This window comes from Urocitellus parryii, chromosome 11, assembly GCF_045843805.1.
Source record: "Urocitellus parryii isolate mUroPar1 chromosome 11, mUroPar1.hap1, whole genome shotgun sequence".
Classification (NCBI taxonomy): domain Eukaryota; kingdom Metazoa; phylum Chordata; class Mammalia; order Rodentia; family Sciuridae; genus Urocitellus; species Urocitellus parryii.
In genome coordinates this window covers 74,739,355-74,762,677 of record NC_135541.1, presented here as the reverse complement: position 1 = coordinate 74,762,677, position 23,323 = coordinate 74,739,355, and the positions used below count along the sequence as shown (strand labels likewise).

General features: G+C 33.4%; 1 protein-coding gene across 2 annotated transcripts in view; it reads right to left on the bottom strand.

Moving 5' to 3' along the window:
* Abcd3 (ATP binding cassette subfamily D member 3) overlaps positions 1 to 23,323 on the bottom strand; it is an 87,146-nt gene that overhangs the window by 20,561 nt on the left and 43,262 nt on the right. The window contains exons 5-13 of one of the 2 annotated variants that reach the window (XM_026409618.2): positions 18,108 to 18,177; positions 16,773 to 16,870; positions 16,112 to 16,235; positions 13,938 to 13,994; positions 11,732 to 11,874; positions 9,089 to 9,158; positions 6,763 to 6,832; positions 6,573 to 6,670; positions 6,386 to 6,477 (exon numbers count right to left, since the gene is read on the bottom strand). In XM_026409618.2, coding sequence (XP_026265403.1) covers positions 6,386 to 6,477; positions 6,573 to 6,670; positions 6,763 to 6,832; positions 9,089 to 9,158; positions 11,732 to 11,874; positions 13,938 to 13,994; positions 16,112 to 16,235; positions 16,773 to 16,870; positions 18,108 to 18,177 — 822 coding nt within the window. Of the gene's footprint in view, positions 1 to 6,385; positions 6,478 to 6,572; positions 6,671 to 6,762; positions 6,833 to 9,088; positions 9,159 to 11,731; positions 11,875 to 13,937; positions 13,995 to 16,111; positions 16,236 to 16,772; positions 16,871 to 18,107; positions 18,178 to 19,714; positions 19,785 to 23,323 lie in introns of both variants that reach the window. The other variant, XM_026409617.2, reaches the window with a different exon arrangement.

Here is a 23,323-nt window from a genome sequence, read left to right as displayed (position 1 = left end):
GCTGTGTCAAATGGTGGTTCCATTCCCAGCTTTCCAAGGAATCTCCATACTGCTTTCCAAATTGGCTGCACCAATTTGCAGTCAAACCAGCAATGTATGAGTGTACCTTTCTCCCCGCATCCTCGCCAGCACTTGTTGTTTGACTTCAGAATGCCCGCCATTCTTACTGGAGTGAGATTGTATCTTAGAGTAGTTTTAATTTGCATTTCTCTGGTTGCTAGAGATGGTGTACATTTTTTCGTGTATTTGTTAATTGATTGTATATCCTTCTCTGAGAAGTGTCTGTTCAGGTCCTTGGCCCATTGTTAACTGGGTTATTTATTTTTTGTTGTTTAACTTTTTGAGTTCTTTGTATACTCTAGAGATTAGAGCTATATCTGAAGTGTGAGAGTAAAAACTTGTTCCCAGGATGTAGACTCCCTATTTCCTCACATATTATTTCTCTTGCTGAGAAAAAACTTTTTAGCTTGAATTCATCCCATTTGTTGATTCTTGATTTTAACTCTTGTGCTATAGGTGTCCTAATAAGGAATTTGGGGCCTGACCCCATGTGATGGAGATTAGGACTTTTTCTTCTATTAGACGCAGAGTATCTGGTTTGATTCCTAGTTCCTTGATCCATTTTGAGTTAACTTTTGTGCATGGTGAGAGAAAGGGATTCAATTTCATTTTGTAGCATATGGATTTCCAGTTCTCCCAGCACTATTTGTTGAAGATGCTATCCTTTCTCCATTGCATGCTTTTAGCACCTTTGTCTAATATAAGGTAGCTGTAATTTTATGGATTGGTCTCTGTGTCCTCTATTCTGTACCATTGGTCTACCAGCCTGTTTTGGTGCCAATACCATGCTGTTTTTGTTACTATTGCACTGTAGTATAGTTTAAAATCTGATATCGCAATATAGAATTGCTTTAGCTATTCTGGGTCTCTTACTTTTCCAGATAAATTTCATGATTGCTTTTTCTATTCTGCAAGGAATGCCATTGGGACTTTGATCGGAATTGCATTGAATCTTTTGGTAATATGGCCATTTTAATAATATTAATTCTGTCTATCCATGAGCAAGGTATATCTTTCCATCTTCTAACGTCTTCTTCTATTTTTCTCTTTAGGGTTCTGTAGTTTTAATTGTATAGATCTTTCACCTCTTTTGTTAGCTTGATTCCCAAGTATTTTTTTTTTTTTTGAGGATACTGTGAATGGGGTAGTTGTCCTCATTTCCATTTCAGAGGATTTGTCACTGATATACAGGAATGCCTTTGATTTATGGGTGTTGATCTTAAATCCTGACTTTGCTGAATTCATTTACTAGTTCTAGAAGTTTCTTGATAGAACCTTTTGGGTCTGCTAGGTATAGGATCATGTCATTAGCAAATAGTGCTAATTTAAATTCTTCTTTTCCTATATTTATGCCTTTATTTTCTTTCATCTAATTGCTCTGGCCAGTGTTTCTCGAACTATGTTGAATACAAGTGGTGAGAGAGGGCATCCCTGTCTAGTTCCAGATTTTAGAGGGAATGCCTTCAATTTTTCTCCATTTAGAATGATGCTGGCCTGAGGCTTAGCATAAACAGCTTTTACAATGTTGAGGTAAGTTCCTGCTAGCCCTAGTTTTTCTAGTGTTTTGAACATAAAGGGATGCTGTATTTTGGCGAATGCTTTTTTTGAGTCTATCAAGATGATCATATGGTTCTTATCTTTAAGTCTATTGATGTGGTGAATTACAGTTATTGATATCCATATATTGAACCAGCCTTGCATCCTAGAGATGAATCCTACTTGATCATGGTGCACGATATTTTTGATATGTTTTTGTATCTGATTTGCCAGAATTTTATTGAGGATTTTTGCATCTATGTTCATTAGATATATTGGTCTGTAGTTTTCTTTCTTTGAGTGTCTTTGTCTGGTTTTGGAATCAGGGTGATGTTGGCCTCATAGAATGAATTTGGAAGTACTCCCTCTTTTTCTATTTCCTGAAATAGCCTGAAGAGTATTGGTATTAGTTGTTCTTTAAAGGTTTTGTAAAACTCTGCTGTATAGTCATCTGGTCCTGGGCTTTTCTTGGTTGGTAATCTTTTGATGGCTTCTTCTATTTCCTCACTTGATATTGGTCTTTTTAAGTTGTTGTGTATATTCTCCTGACTCAATCTAGGCAGATCATATGACTTAAGAAATTTATCGATGCCTTCATTATCTTCTACTTTATTGGAGTATAAGGTTTCAAAATAATTTCTAATTATCTTCTGTATTTCTGTAGTGTCTGTTGTGATATTGCCTTTTTCATCCCGTATGCTAGTAATTTGAGTTCTCTCTCTTCTTCTCTTCATTAGCATGGCTAAGGGTCTGTCAATCTTATTTATTTTTTCAAAGAACCAACTTTTAGTTTTGTCAATTTTTTCAATTGTTTCTTTTATTTCAATTTCATTGATTTCAGCTCTGATTTTAATTATTTCTTGCCTTCTACTGCGTTTGCTGTTGATTTCCTCTTCTTTTTCTAGGGCTTTGAGATGATGTGTAAGCATTTATTTGTTGGGGGTTTTTTTTGGTTTTTTTTTTTTTTTTTGAGGAATGAACTCCAAGCAATGAATTTTCCTCTTAGTACCGCTTTCATAGTGTCCCATGGATTCCAATACGTTGTGTCTGTGTTTTCATTTATCTCTAAGAATTTTTGAATTTCCTACTTGATTTCTTCTGTAACCCATTGTTCATTCAGTAGCATATTGTTCATTCTCCAAGAGATGTAGGAACTTTTCTTCCTTCTTTTATATTGATTTCCCGTTTTATTCCATTATGATCAGATAAATTGCATGGTAATATCTCTACTCCTTTATATTTGCTAAGAGTTGCCCTATGGCATAATATATGGTCTATTTTTTAGAAGGATCCATGTGCTGCTGAGAAAAAAGTATATCCGCTTATGATGGTTGATATATTCTATATATGTCAGTTAAGTCTAGGTTTTTAATTGTGTTATTCAGTTCTAGTTTCTTTATTCAACTTTTGTTTGGAAGATCTGTCCAGTGGTGAGAGAGGTGTGTTAAAATCTTCCATGATTATTGTGTTGTGGTCTATTTGTCTCTTGAACTTGAGAAGAGTTTGTTTTATGAACATAGCAGCACCATTGTTTGGGGCATATATATTAATGATTGTTATGTCTTGTTGGTGAATGGTTCCCTTTAACAGTATATAGTGTCCTTCATCTCTTTTGATTAACTTTGGCTTGAAGACAATTTTATTTGATATGAGTATGGCCACCCTTGCTTGCTTCTGAGGTCCATGTGAATGGTATGATTTTTGACCTTCAGCCTGTTTATGTCTTTTCCTATCAGATGAGTCTCCTGTAGGCAGCATATTGTTGGATTTTTTTTTTTAATCCAGGTTACTAGCCTATGTCGCTTAATTGGTGAGTTTAAACCATTAACATTTAGGGTTACTATTGATATATGGTTTGTACTTTCAGTCATGTTTGTTTGTTTTTGTTATTTAACTTCATTTGTTTTTCCTCTTTGATTAGTTTTTTCATTTACTGTGCTACCTCCCCTCGTTGATTTTCATTGTTGTTTTTCATTTCCTCTTCATGTAGTGTTTTGCCCAAAATGCTTTGCAGTGCTGGTTTTCTGGCTGTAAATTCTTTTAACTTTTGTTTATCGTGGAAGGTTTTTATTTTGTTGTCAAGCCTGAAGCCCAATTTTGCTGGATACAATATTCTTGGTTGGCACCCATTATCTTTCAGCGTTTGAAATACGTTGTTTCAGGATCTTCTAGCTTTCAGTGTCTGTGATGAAAAATCAGCCGTTAACCTAATTGGTTTTCCTCTAAATGTAATCTGCCTCCTTTCTCTTGTAGCTTTTAATATTCTCTCCTCGTTCTGTATATTTGACATTTTCATTATGATGTGTCTTGTTGTGGGTCTCATGGTTTTGACATTCGGCATCATGTAGGATTCTAGGATTTGGATTTCCATTTCATTCTTCATGTCTGGAAAGTTTTCTAAAATTATTTCATTGAACACATTGCTCATTCCTTTGGTTTGGACCTCTCAACCTTCCTCTATCTCAATGACTCTTAAGTTTGGTTTTTTTGTTATCCCAGATCTCTTGGATGTTTTGCTCGTGGTTTCTTACCAGCCTTTCTGAGTTGACTAGACTCTTTTCAAGATGATATATTTTGTCTTCGTTGTCTGATATTCTGACTTCTAATTGGTCTACTCTATTGGTGATACTCTCATTTGAATTTTAATTTGGTTTATAATTTCCTTCATTTCCAGGATTTCTGTTTGATTTTTTTGTATCCCTGTAGAGTTGTTCTTCTGCTTCTTGTATTTGTTTATGTAATTTGTTGTCAAAGTGATCTTTCATTGTCTGCATTTGCTGTCTAAGGTCTTCTTTAAGACTCCATACCAGCTGAAGCATGTATATCCTGAAATTTTTATCTGACCATCTCTCTGCCTTGTCTAGCAACTCTTGTAATGTTGAGCTGTCCTGCATTGTTTGTATTCCTTTTTTTTCATGATGCCCACTTTTCTTTCCAGCTCTGTTGGACTGCTGTGCTATTATTTTCTCCTATAAATTTGTTTTGATTTTGTGTAGCTCCGAGATCTCTCCTTTGTGATGGGAGACAATGTCTAGAGATGTTGGGTTCAGTTGTAATTTAAAGTAATTTCATCAGTTTCTTAAAAGGCATACAGATTCTGATGGTGTATAGAGAACTGAAGTTTGGTCTTAGGACTTTATGTTTAGGTGGAAAGATGTGATGATATGGGGGTTAGTATATCTTAGCTACTTTGGAGGAGAGCTCTAATGAAGGGGGATATTAACAGGAGAATAGACAGGAGTATTTGGGGATAGTTAAGTACTTAGGAGGACTATAGAAAGCCTAGAAACATTCACCTATTTGCATTTAGTAAATTACACGTAGTAGAGAGAAAAGGAAAGGAAAAAGAGAAAAAAAGGAAAAAAAGGAGAAAGAAAAAAAAATATATATATATATAAAAGGAAAAATAAAATGCACTCCTAGAGTTCTATTTTCTTCTCTTCCAGTGGGTGGAATTGTGCTTTCCAGGCTAAGTCTCTGCCCAAAGGATGTAGGAAACAATACGTGGGGAGGCCCTGCTGGGTGTCTCTCCAATCCCGGTCTCTTTGGGTTGCTCCTGGTCTCTAACCCCCTTGCTTCTCCTGCTCGCCCGGCCCATTACCGGGGCTCCTCTCCACAGTTCTAGTTTCACTCTGGGCATACAGCTCCCTGGATGCCCTGCTCTCTTGACCGACTAGGCACCCTCTTTGTTTGTTATTCACCCAGTCATCAAGGCTAATCTGTCGCCAAACTTGCTGTGTGTGATCCAATCCGCTGACGTCGATTCTCCAAGATGGTGACCGCCCGTTTCCAAGCCGGGGAGTCCAGTGAGGAGGATGGACCTGGGCTGTTTCTTCACTAAATTCCAACTTCAATTCTCAGTCTGGTGCCCTGTGGAGGCAAGGGTGTCAGACCTCCACAGGATCCGAAATTCCATTTCTCTGCGCTGCCAGGTCTCCACAGTGCTCAATTTCGCCCGGCCGTGGAGGGTTACTGTTTAGTTCCTCGGGTTCCTCCGTGCCAGGGCGGCTCGATTTCTCTCACGTCTGAGCTGTGTCCATGCCCTTCCAATGCTCAAACTCTTGCCTGAGACTCCATGGAGACCAACTTCCCTGAATATTCCTGACAAGACATCAACTGGCCGTTTTGAACTCACAGCCTGTGAACACAGTGGCACGGGTCAAGGGGCCGCTCACTCCCTTCCCGCCGCCATGTTCCTATCAGTCTATGGTCTTTTTTTTAATACTACAGCCCTTTGAGAAGAGTCTAAAACATTGAAAGATTTCATTCCATTCCATGGTCTAAGAACAATTTCATTTTTACACAATCTGATTATATCTACATCTGCACCTACAGATGTCACATGCAGACTTTTAATTTTTTTTCCATCAAAGTCAGTTCAAATGTGGGATGGTTTTTTTCTAAGTTTCCACTATTAAAAAATCTAAGAAAAAATTGTCATGGAAACAAAAAAGTTCAAACAAAAAAAAAAATCTATTCATTAACTTAATTTCTGAGAATTAAGAAAAGGCTGCCATGGCCCATCATTTCCCAGCTCATAAAATGCCAGTATCCACCAAGTAAAAACCTGAGAACCACTAATGTAATGTAAGGCTCAAAACAAGTATCTTCAAGAAGCATGAAAAGATTTCTGTTAGAGAAAAATCTTGCTTAATTAACTTCTATCAGAATCAGCTTCCTTGACTAGGAAACGTTGCCCCTTATCTTAACCTCACCTGGGCACAATCATTAAGGACAACGTATTTTTTAAAATAATCCTCTGTAATTGCTCATTATTAGCCAGTCTTACCCAGCCAATCTAGTCATTTCTCGCCCAGCCAAAACTATTCGACCCAGAGCTTGAGACATTCGCAAAAGCATCCTTCCACTTTGGTAGTAATCCTTAAATAGAAATAAATATTAGTTTTCATTTACATTTCAAAAATTTTAAATAAGGTTATTTTTAAATTTTATTATCATCATTATTGTTACTTTACCTCCAGAAGCTCTGAATGCGTACTCTTGAGATGACGAGGATGAGATAAATCTAGGAAAGGACGACTCACAACCAGGTAACCAACTACAGTGGCAATGTCTGAGAAAAAAACAGTCAAAGATCTAAAACACTATCATTATTTCACTTTTTCCACAAATCTCATTACACCATCTCTTTGAAAACATACTTACATTTGGCAATTATGCTATCAATGAAGCCCATTGAAAACCGAAACAAAATGAAATTGTGTAGGTGTTCCACCTGTCATAAAACAGAAGTTTATTTTCTTAATATATATAAAAATTAAATCTATCATGAGGATAAAACAAACTATAAAATTCATTTATTCAATAAATATTTACTGAGTATCATTTCTGATTATAATTTACATCACACTTCCCTGAGTATGTGCTGATCACAGAGCAGGTGCCAAACACACACTTCATGAAACAATTTTTAAGCAAACAGAATGGAAATTATGAAAGCAATTTAACAATGTTGCTTCCCTTGCGTGTTACAATGCCTCCGTTTATAATATTGTTAGACACATATATCCCCAAACCAATCAAAAGCCAAAGAAAAGGAATAGAGATGAGCTAATTTGGATGAACTATTAGCTATCCAGATAGGTACTCAATGCTTTGTTATTCATGAAGACACACAGTCTTTAAGAATTACATTATAACCAATCTGAACCAAGTGCTAATGTAAATCAATGCCACACAACCTGAGTCTGTGAATTGCATTATCTGAAAATTAGAAATCTACAAACATGATTTATTCTGGAGTTTTAGGGTTCTCAAATTCTCTACCTATCAGATCATTCAAGGTGCTGCATGATCTGGCAGAGTTCTATTTTTAAGCTCGTCTGCTTCTATTTTGCTACTCTTTTTTTTGGGGGGGGGATACTGAGGATTGAACTCAGGGGCATTTAACCACTGAGCCACATCTCCAGCCCTTTTTTGTATTTTATTTAGAGACAGGGTCACTCAATTGCTTAAGGCCTTGCTAAATTACTGAGATTGGCTTTGAACTAAAAATCCTCCTCCTGCTTAGCCTCCAGAGCTTCCTGCATCACCCCTGGCTATTTTGCTACTTCTTGTTGAGCCCCAGAAATACAGGTTCATTTCATTTCACAGGCTATCCTCTTGTTCCCTCTGTTAGCAACAAATGCTTTCTTCTTCCCACATGAAGTACCTAATCCTCACTTCATGTGGGCTTCTGACTGAACAGTGCCTCTTCAAGAAGGACCTTGGCCATTCTAGACAAAGTAGCTAGGCAACAAACCCCATCATACACTCTCCCACTACTCTGCTTCCTTTTAGGTTACAGACTTTATTATTATATAAAATAATAAAGTCTGTAATAAAGGATATTAAGCAGAATATCCAATTGTTTACATATTAACTGTATTAACTGTCTCTTCCACTAAAATGTAGGCTTGCTAAGTACAGGGTAACTTGTTCTAAGTATCTGCAACTACAACAATGTTTGGAGCATTACTCAATGAATACAATGCATCAGACATTGCTCAATGCTACAGACACAACAATGAATAGAATGGACCAGGTCCCTGAGCTCATAGAGTTTACATTTTAATAAAAGAGGATAACCAGAAAACAAATAAGATAATTATAAACTGCCATGTACTTTTAAGGAAACAGATGATTAAAACAAGAAGGAACTGTCACAGAGTGATTTCAAATAGGCTCATCAGTATTAATATTTGAGCTGAAAATCTAAAGCATGAGACTAATCAAGCCATATAAAGAGCAAACTGGTAAACAGCAGTCCCCTGGAAAATGGCCTTAAATGCGTTTTGTCAGTGAGCACTGAAAAATTTCAGTAATGTTAAAAGATAATGCAAAAATCTAGTTTCTGAAATAATTTAAAACTTCTTTTACCTTTCTCAAATATGTATCTAAAATACATATTTAATTTCACAAATTTCGACTAAAATGTAAGGGCCCCAAAGGAAAGATTTTATCCATGAAGTTCATCATCTACTTATCAGTAGCACCAACAATGGAGCCCATCAAGTACTTGATATCTTTTGAAAAAGTAATGAATAAAATTACTTGAATTCAAATTTTCCAAGTAGCAATTATGTACAAACTGAAATAAAGCTTTCTTAAGAAACAAATGTTTATATTCTAAATCAAATATCAGCAAACTATGACCCCAGAATCTAAATCAAGGATACCACTTGTTTTTGTAAATAAAGATCTGTTAGAATACAGTCACTCCTATTCATGTATATATTATATATAGCTGCCTTTGAGTAGCAGAGCTGAAAAGTTGCAAGAGTCTGCATGGTTCCAAAAAAGCCAAAATATATTACTTTAGTAAATTTATCCACTTTCATAAGTGGGCAGATTAATATTCACAGATATTTAAAAGGAAATGTTTTTAAGATATGTATACATATATACATATATATACAAGATAAATATTTTCTGGCGTAAGCCAAAAAAAAAAAATTCTGTAAATACATGAGCCACAAATATGTCATCTTACCAGTTTCCGGAAGACTGAGTAGATTGTCTGCTTTTCTCTTTTATTCCCGTTGTAAAAGGCAATTTCTTCACTATTAAGGAAAATAATTTAGCAATTAATTATTGCTTACTTAAGACTGAAAAGTAATTGAAATACAATATTTGATGACTAAAAGTTTGTATTTAAATGGCTATTTTGTGACTAAGAGCTTATCTGGTGCATCTCAAACTATCTGCTCAATTTATTGGGTTGCAGCAATTCACACTGGGATGGATCATACACTGGACTGTAGCCAATGCCAAAAGGTAGTCTGGCTATAAAAAATATGACAGGCTAATTCTCAGGAATTTGAAATAAGACACAGTAGGAAGATGCTATGATATGTAAAAAGATATGGCTAGGACAGACATTATAGTCTACAAGTTCAAGTAGAGACCCAAACAGGAGGTGGGGGGGGGGGCGTAGAAAAAGACAGGTAGCAATGTCTTCACAGCCTTTGAAAAACAGAAAACCAGGTTAAGTCCTGAAGGCTTCACAGTGCATTCCCAGGAGCCCAGATGCATAGTAATTGTTCTTATTCTTGGAACCCCACTACATCCTCATAAATGCCCTTTTCTAGAGCTAGCTTGAATGTGACTACAAAGACAAGAATCTTGACTAGAAAAAGTGGGGAGGAGAGTGGATTTGATAGATGAAAAACTGTTCCACGGAGTTTAGTCAATTTGTTAGTCATATAGCCAGCAAGTTAAGAAGCTGAAAATATCACTCCTTTCTGACCTTAAAGTTTATAGTCTTTCCACTATACAAATATAACAATGTAAACCATCCCAGCAAAGTCCCTTTTCTAGCAGAGAAAAGTAAACATTTACACAGAACTTTAGAAGTCACATTTGAAGCAACTTCAAAAACCATACAAAATATTTCTTAAAAGTCTTCATTTTTTTTCCCTTAAAGTTTTATTCTATTACAAAAAACCACCTGTATTTTTCCCATCATGAAAGCAAGGTATTTTCTAACTCGACCACTTCCAGAAAAATTACTTTCCATAAAGGTGAACCACATTTATCCTGTGCTTCCCAGCTTCCTTGACCTGACACAGAGTCCCATATATGAGAATCCCAATACCTATAATTACTCTTTTCTTCTTCTTTGTTTTCTTTTTTACTTCTACCTCCTCTTCATATCTAAGTCTACAGATGTTGATGAGATGAGAAATTTTCCTTCTCCTGGAATGAGTCATTTTAGCCCTAATGAAAAATCTCAAAGGACTGAACATCTTATAATATTAATGACTGACTATTCAACATCTATTCTCTTCCAAGTTTTTCCTAAGAGACCTCATTTATCTTAAATTTACCTATTCTTTTCTGTGCACCCTAATGCTCACCCCCAACTCACAGAGTACAGGATCCCAACTAATCTAAGCCAATCACTTTGCTGTGGTTGCTTTAGGCATGGGCAAACAATATTTTGGTCATTGAGATGTAAGGGAAAGTCAGCTATATAATTTCTGGGAAAGGTTTCTTTGCTCCCTTAAAGTGACACCAGAAGAGATGGCCCCTTTTTGCTCCTGCACCTTTTTGCAAGGTGGATAGGCTAGTGCAATCTGGGACTGTTTTTGTCATCTTGTAATCACGAGAATTAACCCATGGAAGGGGGCAATACACAAAGAAGGGCATCACAAGAGAACATTCAACAAGAGCAAGAGCCCTAATCTCTCTTAGGAGTCTTTATTGTTGGGATCTCATGAGTCATGTTTGCTTCTGGCAGTAAAAAGTATCCTAGCTGATACCATCTTTCATTTATTTGGCAAAACACCTCTCTACTTAACCTTCTATATTCCCTCCCCAGAGTACAAAACCCCATGTGAAACTAGTACCATTTTAACAATCCAATAAGAAGGAATCATTAAGAAAGTAATTTCCTAAGTATTTTACAAATTTCAATAAAATAGCCTATAGAGTATTATATAAATATTAGGACCCTCAAAATGACTTAAGATTGGCAGACTGATAATATTTATTGAGCACTTGCTCCATATCAAAAAACTGAGCTAGAAGCTTTATATAAATATATCAAGTATAATCCTCTATATTATTCACTTCTTATAAACAAGAAAAGTGAGTCTGAATAACTTACTAAAATCATATAATATATGATCACTTAAGTGAAGAGGCAGGTTTTAAAATTAGTATGGCTCATCAAAGATGCATAGTTTTTCTTCCTATTTTGAATACTAAAACTACCTGGAAAATAGGTAAAAACACATGTAGTAAGACTGAATTAGACAGCACTGCAAACATACTCTCAAAATAAAAATGTTTGTGGGTAAATTGAGAGAAAATTTTCTTTGAATAAATACTATAAGCAAATTTTAATTCGAATTGTACACATGACTTAATTTAAAGCAAAATTAACAAAAAGTAGTCAACAGATGATATGAAGAAGGGAATCAAGGATACTATATGGGATTAACAAGAAAAAGGGTTAGAAATAGGAATTAGTGCTTAGTAAAACATACTGTATAAAATGTACATTTCAGAACAAGAAAATATGTACATACTATTTCTGTAAAAGCATTACTAGATATTTTAGAGTCAATTTAAATGACATCAATATTCATAAAAATGAATTTTCTGATAACCCGCAGAAATTTATTCTTACCTGTTTGTAATGAGCCGGGAATTAACATATCTATATTCACCTTCATACTTTTGTTCAGTAATTGTCATCTTACCAATGGGCCTTCTCAGTCTAGTTAGGAATAGCCCAGACACAACCAAGTAGGCCATCATGCTTGCTGGGCCCTATTATTTTTAACAGAGAAAGATACACAAAGTTCAAGGATACCATAATAAAATCCACTGGATGCAAACATGTACAATTTCTATAATTAACTCCAATGAATGATAGAAAAGGCTCCTTGGGTTAATGTTTTTCCCTGTTTCTTTCCTGAAAAAATACACAATAGTCTCTACACTTTCACTCTGTCTACTACTCTAACCAATGCAGTTCATCCCCACTCTCCCATATCTGCTTACCTAAAAAGCTATAATTTCAGTTCTTACTTTTCCTGCAGCATCTAATGCTCTTCTATTCTTCTTGATAAGTTCTTAGTATTCCACAATAATCCTCATATCTCTGTCCTATTTTTCAATGTTAATATTCCCTCAGTTTCTTTCCTTATCTCTCTTCTTATCCCAAATTTGTACTTCTAGTCTCATCACTCTTATGATCCCAAGATATTATTGCCAAATTAGTATCATCACACATCTTCAACTCACTGCATAGACACCTCAAGTTCAATTCCCTCAAACTCTGCCTTTCCCTGCTTGTACATCTTGCTTCCAGCTGCTATACCTTCTAACTTTGTAAATGACCCTATCACTCATTCACCATTCTAAGAAAGAAGATTCAAGCTGTCCACGTTCATTACTGACCCTTCTTTCATTACTATATAAAATATATCCTATGCTGTGCCATACAAAAATAATTATTTCCTGAAAATGCCATTCAGTGAGGTTGTTCTTATGTCTGGTAAGCCTAACCTATCTAATGAATACCCATTATCTCCTCAAAACAACTCAAGGATCAGTTCTAATTCTTCCAGGTGGTTAGTACCTGCCACTTCCATTATTAAACTTTTCACACTGTTTTATAATTGCTTGAATAACTACATGTTTCACCTTTGTTCACATGTCACAATTTCTCTTCAGGGGGAATTTAATCATCTTTCTGTACTATCTAGCATAATGTACATGAAATATAGTATCTATTCAAAATTGTTTTAAAATTAAACCTAGGGTTATGGGGTGCAGATCAGTCACAGAGTGCTTGCCTAGTATGCTGCAGGCTCTAGGTTTGAGCCCCAGAACCACCAAAAATTAAAAAATAAAAACCTGAAAACCTGATTGAGAGTCTGGGGATATGGCTCAGTGCTAGCACACAGGTTCAATACCTAGCACCAAAAAAAAAAACAATCCTGATTGATTCAAGGTGTTTCAAAAACTACTGGAAATACAGGGCACGTGATAACTAAAACATAGTTTTTGCTTTCAAAATATGAAAAATCAGATTAACAGTAATACACAAAGACATGTTTGTTTTTTATACTAAAACAAAAATAGTATAGCATAGAGATAAGACAGATTAGAATTAGTCACTCACAATAAAAATAAGCTTTGAGAATGATTTAACCTGAATTACAGGATAGCAAAGGGTTAAGATGCTAGACAAGAAAAGTCAGACAAAACCCACTTTCCCTAGTGTTTTGGAAAGCAATAAAAACCATTATGTAAGTTATTTATTAATCAACTAAAAATGCATATATGTACACATAACATAAAACAATCCCACCATACATGCTTGTGTTATAAATACTTATGACATTACATATTAAATGACTAAGTGAGAATATTCAAGAGAAAATTTAAAGGTAACTCTGGCCATGACAAATGCCAGAGGAAAGGTAATAAAACTCATGGGGATAGTTATATTATTATAAAATAGTCTTAAAATTGTTGTGACTATTCTGAATGTACTGCTGATATTTAACATTCAAGTTTTAGAGTAAAATGGTTGTCTTCAAATCTCCTTTTAGACATTACTTTTCAACAATAAGTGTTTATGTGTTCAATGTTTAAGTACTTCTGGTTATTACTGCAATAAAATTTTTCCAAGTGTCTGACTTAAGGGAAATTAAAAAGCTAAATTAGAATTTTTTAATCTTTAGTATAGTTTATAACCAAACTTTATTAGGTGCATCATGTGAAAACATGTTCTTTGGGATACAAAAAAATTTCTTAGACCATCAATCTATTCTCAACACAGTACTATAGCAATTTAAAAAGTGAAATAAAAATAGACTTACCTCAGCTCCAATTGCACTTGTTAACTTGAAAATATATAAAACTATATCTAAAAATGGCTGTAAAATAAATACAGAAAATTAAAACTGAAGAACTGGATTGCCAACTAATACATGCTAAATACAAAATGTTACTCAACATTTAATACTTAAATTATCAACATGTAGAGTTCATACTGAGCATAATGTACTATAATAGAACTCAGATCAATGACTACATAAAACATACAGTTCTTATCTCAAGAAACCTAAAATAAAGATAACCTTAACAACACCTACTGACATCACATAGGAGAAATACTCATCACTTTCCATCAACTAAGACAGCCCTACTGTGATAATTAACTGTTAGCAACTTAGTAATTTCTCAATGTAATCTAAAGACACACAACAAACGTACCTGAGCTGTAACCTCAAATCTACTATCAACTTTTCTAGTTCTAATCATCTTCAGAAGAGGTTGTTCCTGCTCTAAAACTGTTTGATTCTATTATTTTATCACAACATTTATAAATTGAAACTATCAAGTGAGCCCATGAATTTAATTTTATGACATAAAACTCAAGCTTCTATAACTACCTTACTTATACTGCTCCTCACAGAGAAGTCAACTGTCATACTATTAGTGGCATGCACCATGAAGTGTTTCAAGGACCCCAAGTTTTGCTCATTCACTTGAAATCTACAGCTTCCCCTTCAGATGTCACTAGAAGAGATTGGCCAAGATCTACCTTTTCTTTTTTTCCTTTTTTCTCTCTTTTATAAATTATCAAGAAGTTAGAAATACTCATAAAATTCAAGTACATTTAAAAGTCATTGACAAGTCAAAAAAAATGACTCAATTTAAGTCAGATATCAAATAATTAGATATTTAAAACAGTAAACACATCACAGCATCTCTAGAATTAATTCAACAATACTCTTTTCTATTGTAGATGCGACAAGACCTGAACTACACTTTTGCTCAAGTGCCAAGATGTAAAGAATATATTATAATTTGCCTATAGAACTGGTATCAAAATTATATAAGTTTTATGTAAATCCCCCACCCATAAACCCTATATCCCCTACCACCGCCACATACACAGAGAACAAATTTTCAATGTAGTAATGTGAACAGAAAAGAAAGCTGAATTACTGAATTACTATTTGCACTTGTCTAAGTTCCTAGAGTTCAGATGAGTTAGCAAAGGCATCTGGAGAGCTAAATAAAGAATAAAGTTTGGCATGAAATGAGAATATTTTAGCAGAGGGCCTGTATGTATACAAGGAGGGAAGTTCTTGTGGATATATATCCCTTTTTCAAGTACTGCTTTTCTCTCCAGCCATGTACCTGAAGCAGGAGCATTCCCAGTCTTACAACTTGACCTAGTCCCTTATGTATAGTTTTTTGTCCCAAGACTGGATATCTGGGTCAGTTGTGACTGGAGGCAAAGATACTCTAATCAATCCAGTTTGAGACAAGGTCCTACCATAGTTCAAGGGCAGTTATGTTGATAAGAGTGGAAACTGCAGCATCTCAGATGAAGAGGGGAGGGGATGCTGGGTTAACAATCTTACAAGTGCCTGTTAAATATGCTACTGAGTGCAGGAGATAAGGACAAAGAAGCTGGCTTAATGAGAAGACTATAGTAGAAATTCAAGGGTGATGAGAGAAGATGAGTAAGACAAGTAAGAACTGAAGACATGAACAGCTTAAAAGAAAACTGGTTAAAGCTTATCAAAGTCAAGAGCTTGGGCAATATTCTGAGAAGGGAAAAAAACAGTATTTAGAAAACTGAAATAAATTTACACCATGTGAAAGTTTTCTGTCTACAACTTAATGATCTATTAGAAATGGAGAAAATAAAACACAAAAAAGGTAGGAAGCCCTTCATCTGTAGTTTGAGGATGTGGAATTAGATACATAAATTAAGTCAATTTCCAGCAACTTCACATGTACACAAGTCAAGAGATAAGAATTCAGATGTATTTTACAGAAATCAACCTGAAAATTCTTACAAAATCTTTGTAAAAACAGTGAATGACCAATTCTAAGCTAAAACACAAAAATAATATTAAAAAATAATTATATAATTGTAACTATTATAACAATTCCCGTTTTCTCATAAAAACACTGAATATTTATATGCTAAATTCAACAAATTTAACAATTTTTTAAAAATAGAGAAACTTACCTTAATAAGATTTGAATACAGATCAACTACACTGTTACAAAATTTTTCTACATCCTGTGTAAGTAGCTGGTCTGGATTAGCTATTCTGTTGTCCAGATTTCCCATTTTATAATATGTGAAAGTTCTAAAATAGCAATAAGAAAATGACAAGTGATATTAAACACATAACCAAAAAAAATCATATTATGCCACCAAATGCAAACACAGAGAAGCAGAAATGTCTAAAGACAGAAAAGACTCTAAGAATTGTCTTAACTTATTTTAGACATAAGGAAGCAAGTCCAGAGAAGGATGACTTGCTAACCATGAGCCACGGTGAGATTCCAGATAACTGAGAGATCAGATCATCCCCAGTATGCTTTTGTGTCTAGAAGTAGTTTTCTTAAAAAACATATATAAAAAAATAAGAAAAACTTCTATATCTCAGTATCGCAAATACTAACTGTTCAGTTTAAGTAGTTTTAATTTAAAAGTAAGCCATCACTGGGCTGAGGTTGTGGCTCAATGGTAGAGCACTCGCCTAACACGTGCAAGGCCCTGGGTTCGATCCTCAGCACCACATAAAAATAATAATAATAATAATAATAAGTAAATAAAATAAAGATGATATTGTGTCCAACTAAAAAAAATAAATTAAAAAAAAAAGTAAGCCATTACTTACTGGAGATACTCCTCATAGAGGTATCTGGTGAGCCTTACTCGGAAGCACAGTTTGAGCTCATTTAACCCATATTTCAAGAAGTTATTAACCAGAGAGATCTAAAACAAACAAATATTATTCGTATTACTTCACTTCTTACTAAGATATAATTTACTTCTGTATCAATTTACTGCATCCACAAATCCTATGATTTCTATAACTGCTAGTCCATATTATTATAATTCAATTGTTTTACTTAGAATTTACAACAATATACACAACAAGCTAAACCAAATGCAAATGGCTTTTATTACCTTATATTAAACTTTATGTGGAACTTAATCTAGAATATTAGTAATTATAAAATATTACATTTTGTGAACAAAAAAATCAAAGCTGTCATCTTTCTATACAATGTAAAGAAGTGCTTTTAGAAATCCAAACATTTATTTTTATATCTTCTATTGCCTGCTATTAGAACTACAACCCTATACAATAAATGCTACTGAGTTTATTTTAAAAAACAGTATAAGTTTTATACCAACTAACGTTGTCTTACAGATTATTTCTACAGCTATATTTATTAATACTTTCCATGATAATATAAAAATTAATCCTCCCATAGTTCTGAACTCATATTTACATTTCAAACTCATTCATAACAAAAATTTTCTCAAGTAGTACTTGCAAAACACTGGTTTTCTACTGATTCTCCATCTTTAATATCTATGTTGCTTATGCCAACCACCAAGGTTTATTAAACTAGAATTTCTGATATTCTTTCAATTTTTATAATTAAGCTTCTCCTTTCTATCCCCAAATTTAGAACACTAAAATTCCTATAGGGTCAATAAGATAAAAATAGGAACCATGCTAAAAAAATCATTCATATTTTAAAATAAATTATTTTTAATAAATTCAGATCATAAATTCTAATTTAAGATCAATTCCTATAATAGCTTAAAGCAATTGCTCTCAACCAGGGTGATGTGCTTCCCTATCTTGCCTCCAAATTAGCACAATATCTAGAAACATTTTTGGTTGTCACCACTAGGAGAGGAGTGCAACTAATGCTACTAAATACTAACACTGGGGAAAATATGGCCTGAAAGTTAAAATAAAACTCACTAAAATATGTATACCACAAGTGAAATTGAACCAAGCAATTTCTTTTAATTTTTCTACCTACTGTGATGATTTACATTTAAATATTAGACTATAAATTACAAAACTAAACTCAAATTAGAACTTTGTATCATAAATCTTTAAAGAACTTAATAACTAAAAATCTTTAAAGATTTTAATAAGATGAAAATTTTCCCTAGATGAATAAGATTTTTCAAGAATGAAACTTACGAGAGGCATGGCAGCGATGAAGTTGAATAAGTACCTCTTGAAATCTTTTCTGCTACGACCAATGATACCACTGCAAACCACCACATGCAATGCGTTAGTTGCAAAAGAAGCAAAATTAATAAGAAAATTTCTGCAAAAGTCTAAATTTACTCTTGGAAATTTCTATTGAATTAAAAAATAGAAACAAAGATAAGAAAAAATATTTTCTTACAAAACATTTTCAAGCTTTGAAATGCTATCGTGTAAGAGTCTTCATGAACCTCACTCTGCAGATGACAAAATTAAATAAGGATGATGATAACTAGGGGCTGGAGATGCAGTTCAATGGTAAAGTTACAGCTAATTAGCATATGCAAGATCTTGGATTAGACCCAAACACCACCAAAAATGAAAAAAAAAAAAGAACAATAACTAGTTCTTTCCTTACTAAAACTGGGAATTTGTTTAAAAAAAAAAAAAGGCTTAAGTTATCACAAAAGGAGTTTAGATAGTGAAACAATTAACAACTTTCATAGCCCCAGGAATGGGTCACTATGGATAAACTGAAATAGTAAATTTTTCCTTTAAAGGGTCAAGAATGAGAATTCTAGGCTTCATATCCCTTAAGGTCCCTGTTGCAACTACTCAATTCTTCCACTATAGAGTAAAAGCAGCCAAGGGCCTGGCTCATGTGCTAACAAAATTTTCCTTAAACCCATGACTTGTAGTGAGAGTTCCCCTGTGGGTCCTAGTTTCCAACCCTGGGACTCAACTCTAATTAGAGAAGTCAAAGAATGGTTCTGTAAAAGCTTCAGATTCTTTGACATAGTTCAGCTAAACCAGCTCTTCTTTTGTCTGCTTTTGATCTGTTTTACACACTTATCTGTCTTTAAAATACACATTAAAATTTAGTTCTTAATAAAAAGTTCTCTTTTATAAGTTTGAAGTTTGAAAGTCACTGTACCATAAAGATCTCTGAGTATGATGTGTCTGTGATTTACTAAAGAGATATAATTTATTTGATCACAGAATTCTTTTCTAAGAATTTTCATTAATTTCCCCAAATGTAACAAAATATATTTTAAGAAACACTGGACTAAATGATTTAACACAATGCCCCACCAAAAAATGACTGATAAATGATAGAGAAATAATTTCCTTTCTATGAGGGAATAGGTAAATAAATTTGGGGAAATTTGGGTTAAAGAAAGCTAATAAATGCCTTTACCAAAAAGACCTTCTCAAAGATTTTAATACATACTATCATCGTTGTAACTCTCTAACAGGGGCTTATAGCATGTAGCATTTCCTTGGACAACACTTTGGGAAATGTTATCTTAAACTAATTGAAAAATTCATAGTCCAATTTTGATATAACATTTAAAAAGCAAATAAAGTCTAAAAAAATTAAACTAGAAGTTAAAATGGAACCACACAAAAATTTTTATAGCAATAAGAATATCAGAAACATTAAGCAATTATATAGTACAAAAAGTTTAAAAGTTTAATTAAATTAAAATTGCTTGAACCAAACTACATAAAACCAAAGTGCTTTAGTGCTGCCCAAGCTATGAAGCACACAGATTAAAATTTGGTAAAGCACATGCCATCATTCAGCAATGGTTTACCATTGGAGTAGCAGCTATAAATTTATAAAATGGTTCCTTGAATAGAGCTTTATTTCTGCTTATTATTCCACTGCAAAAAAAAAATAATAATTAACAAAGAAAATTTTTATTAGTAGTCCTAATCTTTATTCCAAAATATATAAGGACTTTTTACAAAAGATACTTTGATAAATTTTAGAATGCTTTTATCCAAATGGTTGAAAACAAAATATATCTTTATGATGAGATAAAGCAGCAACATGTTAAGAAGGATTCGCCTCCATATCTGCATTTATTGAATTATTATAATTTCTACCTAAAGACATATCCATCCGACTAAGATCTGTCTATGCTACAAAGTCATCAGACTCTACAACAAATGAACTTATACAAAGAATACTAAAATGCATTAAGAACAAATCTTTTGGAGACTCTTTTTAGCAGAAATACATGAAAATAGACCTGCACTGGAAGAGGCAAAAAAATAAAAGACCAATAAATCCTTTGACAATGTGCTTTTAATAGTGATAAAGAGAAATGTATTAATTATTCAAATAAAACTGCCTCACATTATGAATGCACAATATTTTAATACTTTTTAATTTGACCAAATATTAAAAATATTTAACCAAATATCAAAGATCTCATACATAACAGAGTCTCAAAAATATTTACTTAGTAGAAAATCAACAACTTTAATATTACTATTTTATAATTGGTGAATGTACGTTAAGAAGATGAGGAAATTTCTTGTACTATTCTTGCAGCTTCTTTATATGTTTGAATATCAAAATACCTTAAGAAATTTCAGAAAAACATAAAAAACTTTTTTAAAATCTCCATTTTATTTTAAGACAGGGTCTCACTGTATTGCCTGGCTGGACTAAAACTCAGCCAGGATCCTCCAGTTTTAGCCTCCCAAGTAGCTAGGATTAGAGGTGTGCCACCAGACCCAGTTGTAACTAAAATTTAAAACTGAGTATCCAGTAGGTTGACTATCTAGTAGAATAATAAACTGGCTCATGCTACATAGTAACTTTCTTCTTGTGCATCATTACCAATTAATATATTACCTACTCTTGGCTGTGTATTTTTCCAGGTTATTAGTATTTAACAAAATTAAAATTATTGTGTATTCAATTAAAGTTGGAAATCCCTAGTATACAAAAAAAAAAGTATTATTCTTTTGGATTGCTAAAGTATGAAATCACAAAGCCTGAATAAAATGGGAAAAAAACTTTCAAAAATGAAGTGATTTTCTAATCTATTCTATTACTGTTCAGGGTTCTTTATAAATAATATGTGGCTGATTCTACACAGATACCTAATATGTTGTTCAATAGTGGATGTAACCTGTATATTTTTGCCACAAGGCAATTAACAATATTATAACTGGGGAGACTATACTTTTATCAAAACGTAAGGCATTTAAAGTCACAGATAAAATTATCAAAGGAAAAATTAAATTTTACAACTCATATGAAAGGACATAAATGTCTTCTATCCATCAGTTACGTAAGGTCTCAGATTACTTGTGCACACAGTTTATAAAAACAAAACTTAGCAATAAAATTTATTTTCTTCAAGCTAATATACTAGCAGCAATGAACAAATATTTCACTTATGTTTATGTTTTACTTCTTTGAATATGTTAGAGGATTCCTCACTAGGACACATATACATAAAAAGGCTCCTACATACACCCTTCAAGGGAGACCAGACAATCAACAAGCCTTTATTCCTGCTTTTTAAGATCTTCACTTTTAAATATGAATTCACTGTCAAGAGCCACATAATACTTGAGAAAAGACCAGAATAACAAAGAACCATGAAAGAAAAAACACTGAGAGCTAAAAAACAAAAACTAAAACAAAATATACTTTTAAAAACTTAATTAATAGCTTGAGATGAAAAATATTGCATATTTTAAAGTATGATTGCTACAGAAACATCCACATGCAAGAGAAATCTTAGAAATAAAATTATATTGTGTACATGTATGAATATATAATAACAAATCCCATCATTATGTATAACTATAATGCACAAAAAAGGTGGAAAGAGAAAATTTTTTAGAAAAGAAATAATATTGTAACAAAAATTCACTGGATAATAATGTCCCAGAAAAGAGAATAAAATGTCACAGTTGAAAATAGAAATTTAAAAATATACAGGTGATCAGTCTGGGATTCAACTCTCAACTAAAGATTTAAAAAAAAAAAAAGAGGAAGAATTTTTTTAAAAAACAACAACAAAAATATTCCCAGAATGAAGAATGAGTTCCCAAATTAAAATGAGCCCACCTCATGACCAGCACAAAAAATGATGAAAAAAATTCATACCAATGTTTAGTGAAATTTTCAAGTACAGTAATACCTAAACATTAAAAAATAATAATGAGAACGACAATAGGCCTCAAGATCCAATGTGGGTATATAGATTTTTAAAATTCTTAAATATTTATTTATAACATGTATCAGACATATTTAGCAAACTCATTAAGTGTAATTAAATAAGCTGAATCACTTAAAAGGCAGCATATTTCATTTTAAGAAAAAGGACAAAATTCCATAGTGATATTGATGATGTTGATAAAAGTCAAGGTGTGTGGTTTTTAACCTTTGCTACAATTAGAAGCACCTAAGACATTTCAACAAGTGAGGACTAACTGAAGCAGGATCTGTATGGGTGAGGCTCAGGCATTAGCAGTTTTAAAAATTCTCCATACGAGGAATGTGATGGACATCATTGTCCAAAGTACATATATGAAGACAAGAATTGGTGTGAACATATTTTATATACAGAGATATGAAAAATTATGTTCTATATGTGTAATAAGAATTGTGATGCATTCCGCTGCCATGTATTTAAAAAATAAAAGCAATTTAAAAAATAAAATTAAAAAATTGAAAACTGGAAAAAAAAATTCTCCTATGATTCCCGTCATTCTGCAACCAAGGCTGGGAGATAAAAACCAAGAAAAATGGTTTCAAAATGCTGAGGTAAAGTCATTTCCAGCTTGGAATACATAAATACATCTAAATTATCAATCAAGTGTGAAAGCAAAAGAAAGACATTTTCAGATCTACAAGGTCTCAAAAATTTATCTCCTTTGTAGCTCTTCTCAGAAAAAAAACTGTCAAAATAAGAAAGTAAACTGAGAAAGAAAACATTAAAAGATCCAGAAAATAGGTTATTTATTGCAAGAGAGAAAAATGAAAGAAATTCATTTCAACCAGGTGCCATGGCATGATCCTTTAATCCCAGCAGCTCCAGAGGCTGAGTCAGGAACAGCTAGAGTTCAAAGCCAGCCTCATCAACTTAGCAAAGCCCTAAGCAATTTAGTGAGATCCTGTCTCAAAATAAAAACTAAAAATGGCTGCAGATGTGACTCAGTGCCTCTGGATTCAATCCCCAATACCAAAAAAAAAAATTTCATTCCCCAAATAATTATAAAAGTAAGTCAAGCTGAGTATGGTGGCACACACATATAATCCTGGTGACTCAGGAGGCTAAGGAAGGTGGATCTCAAGTTCAAGGCTAGACTGAGCAACTTAGTAAGATCTTGTCTCAAAATAAAAAGGACTGGGAAGCTAGCTCAGAGAGAGAGCTCTTACCAAGCTTGTGCAA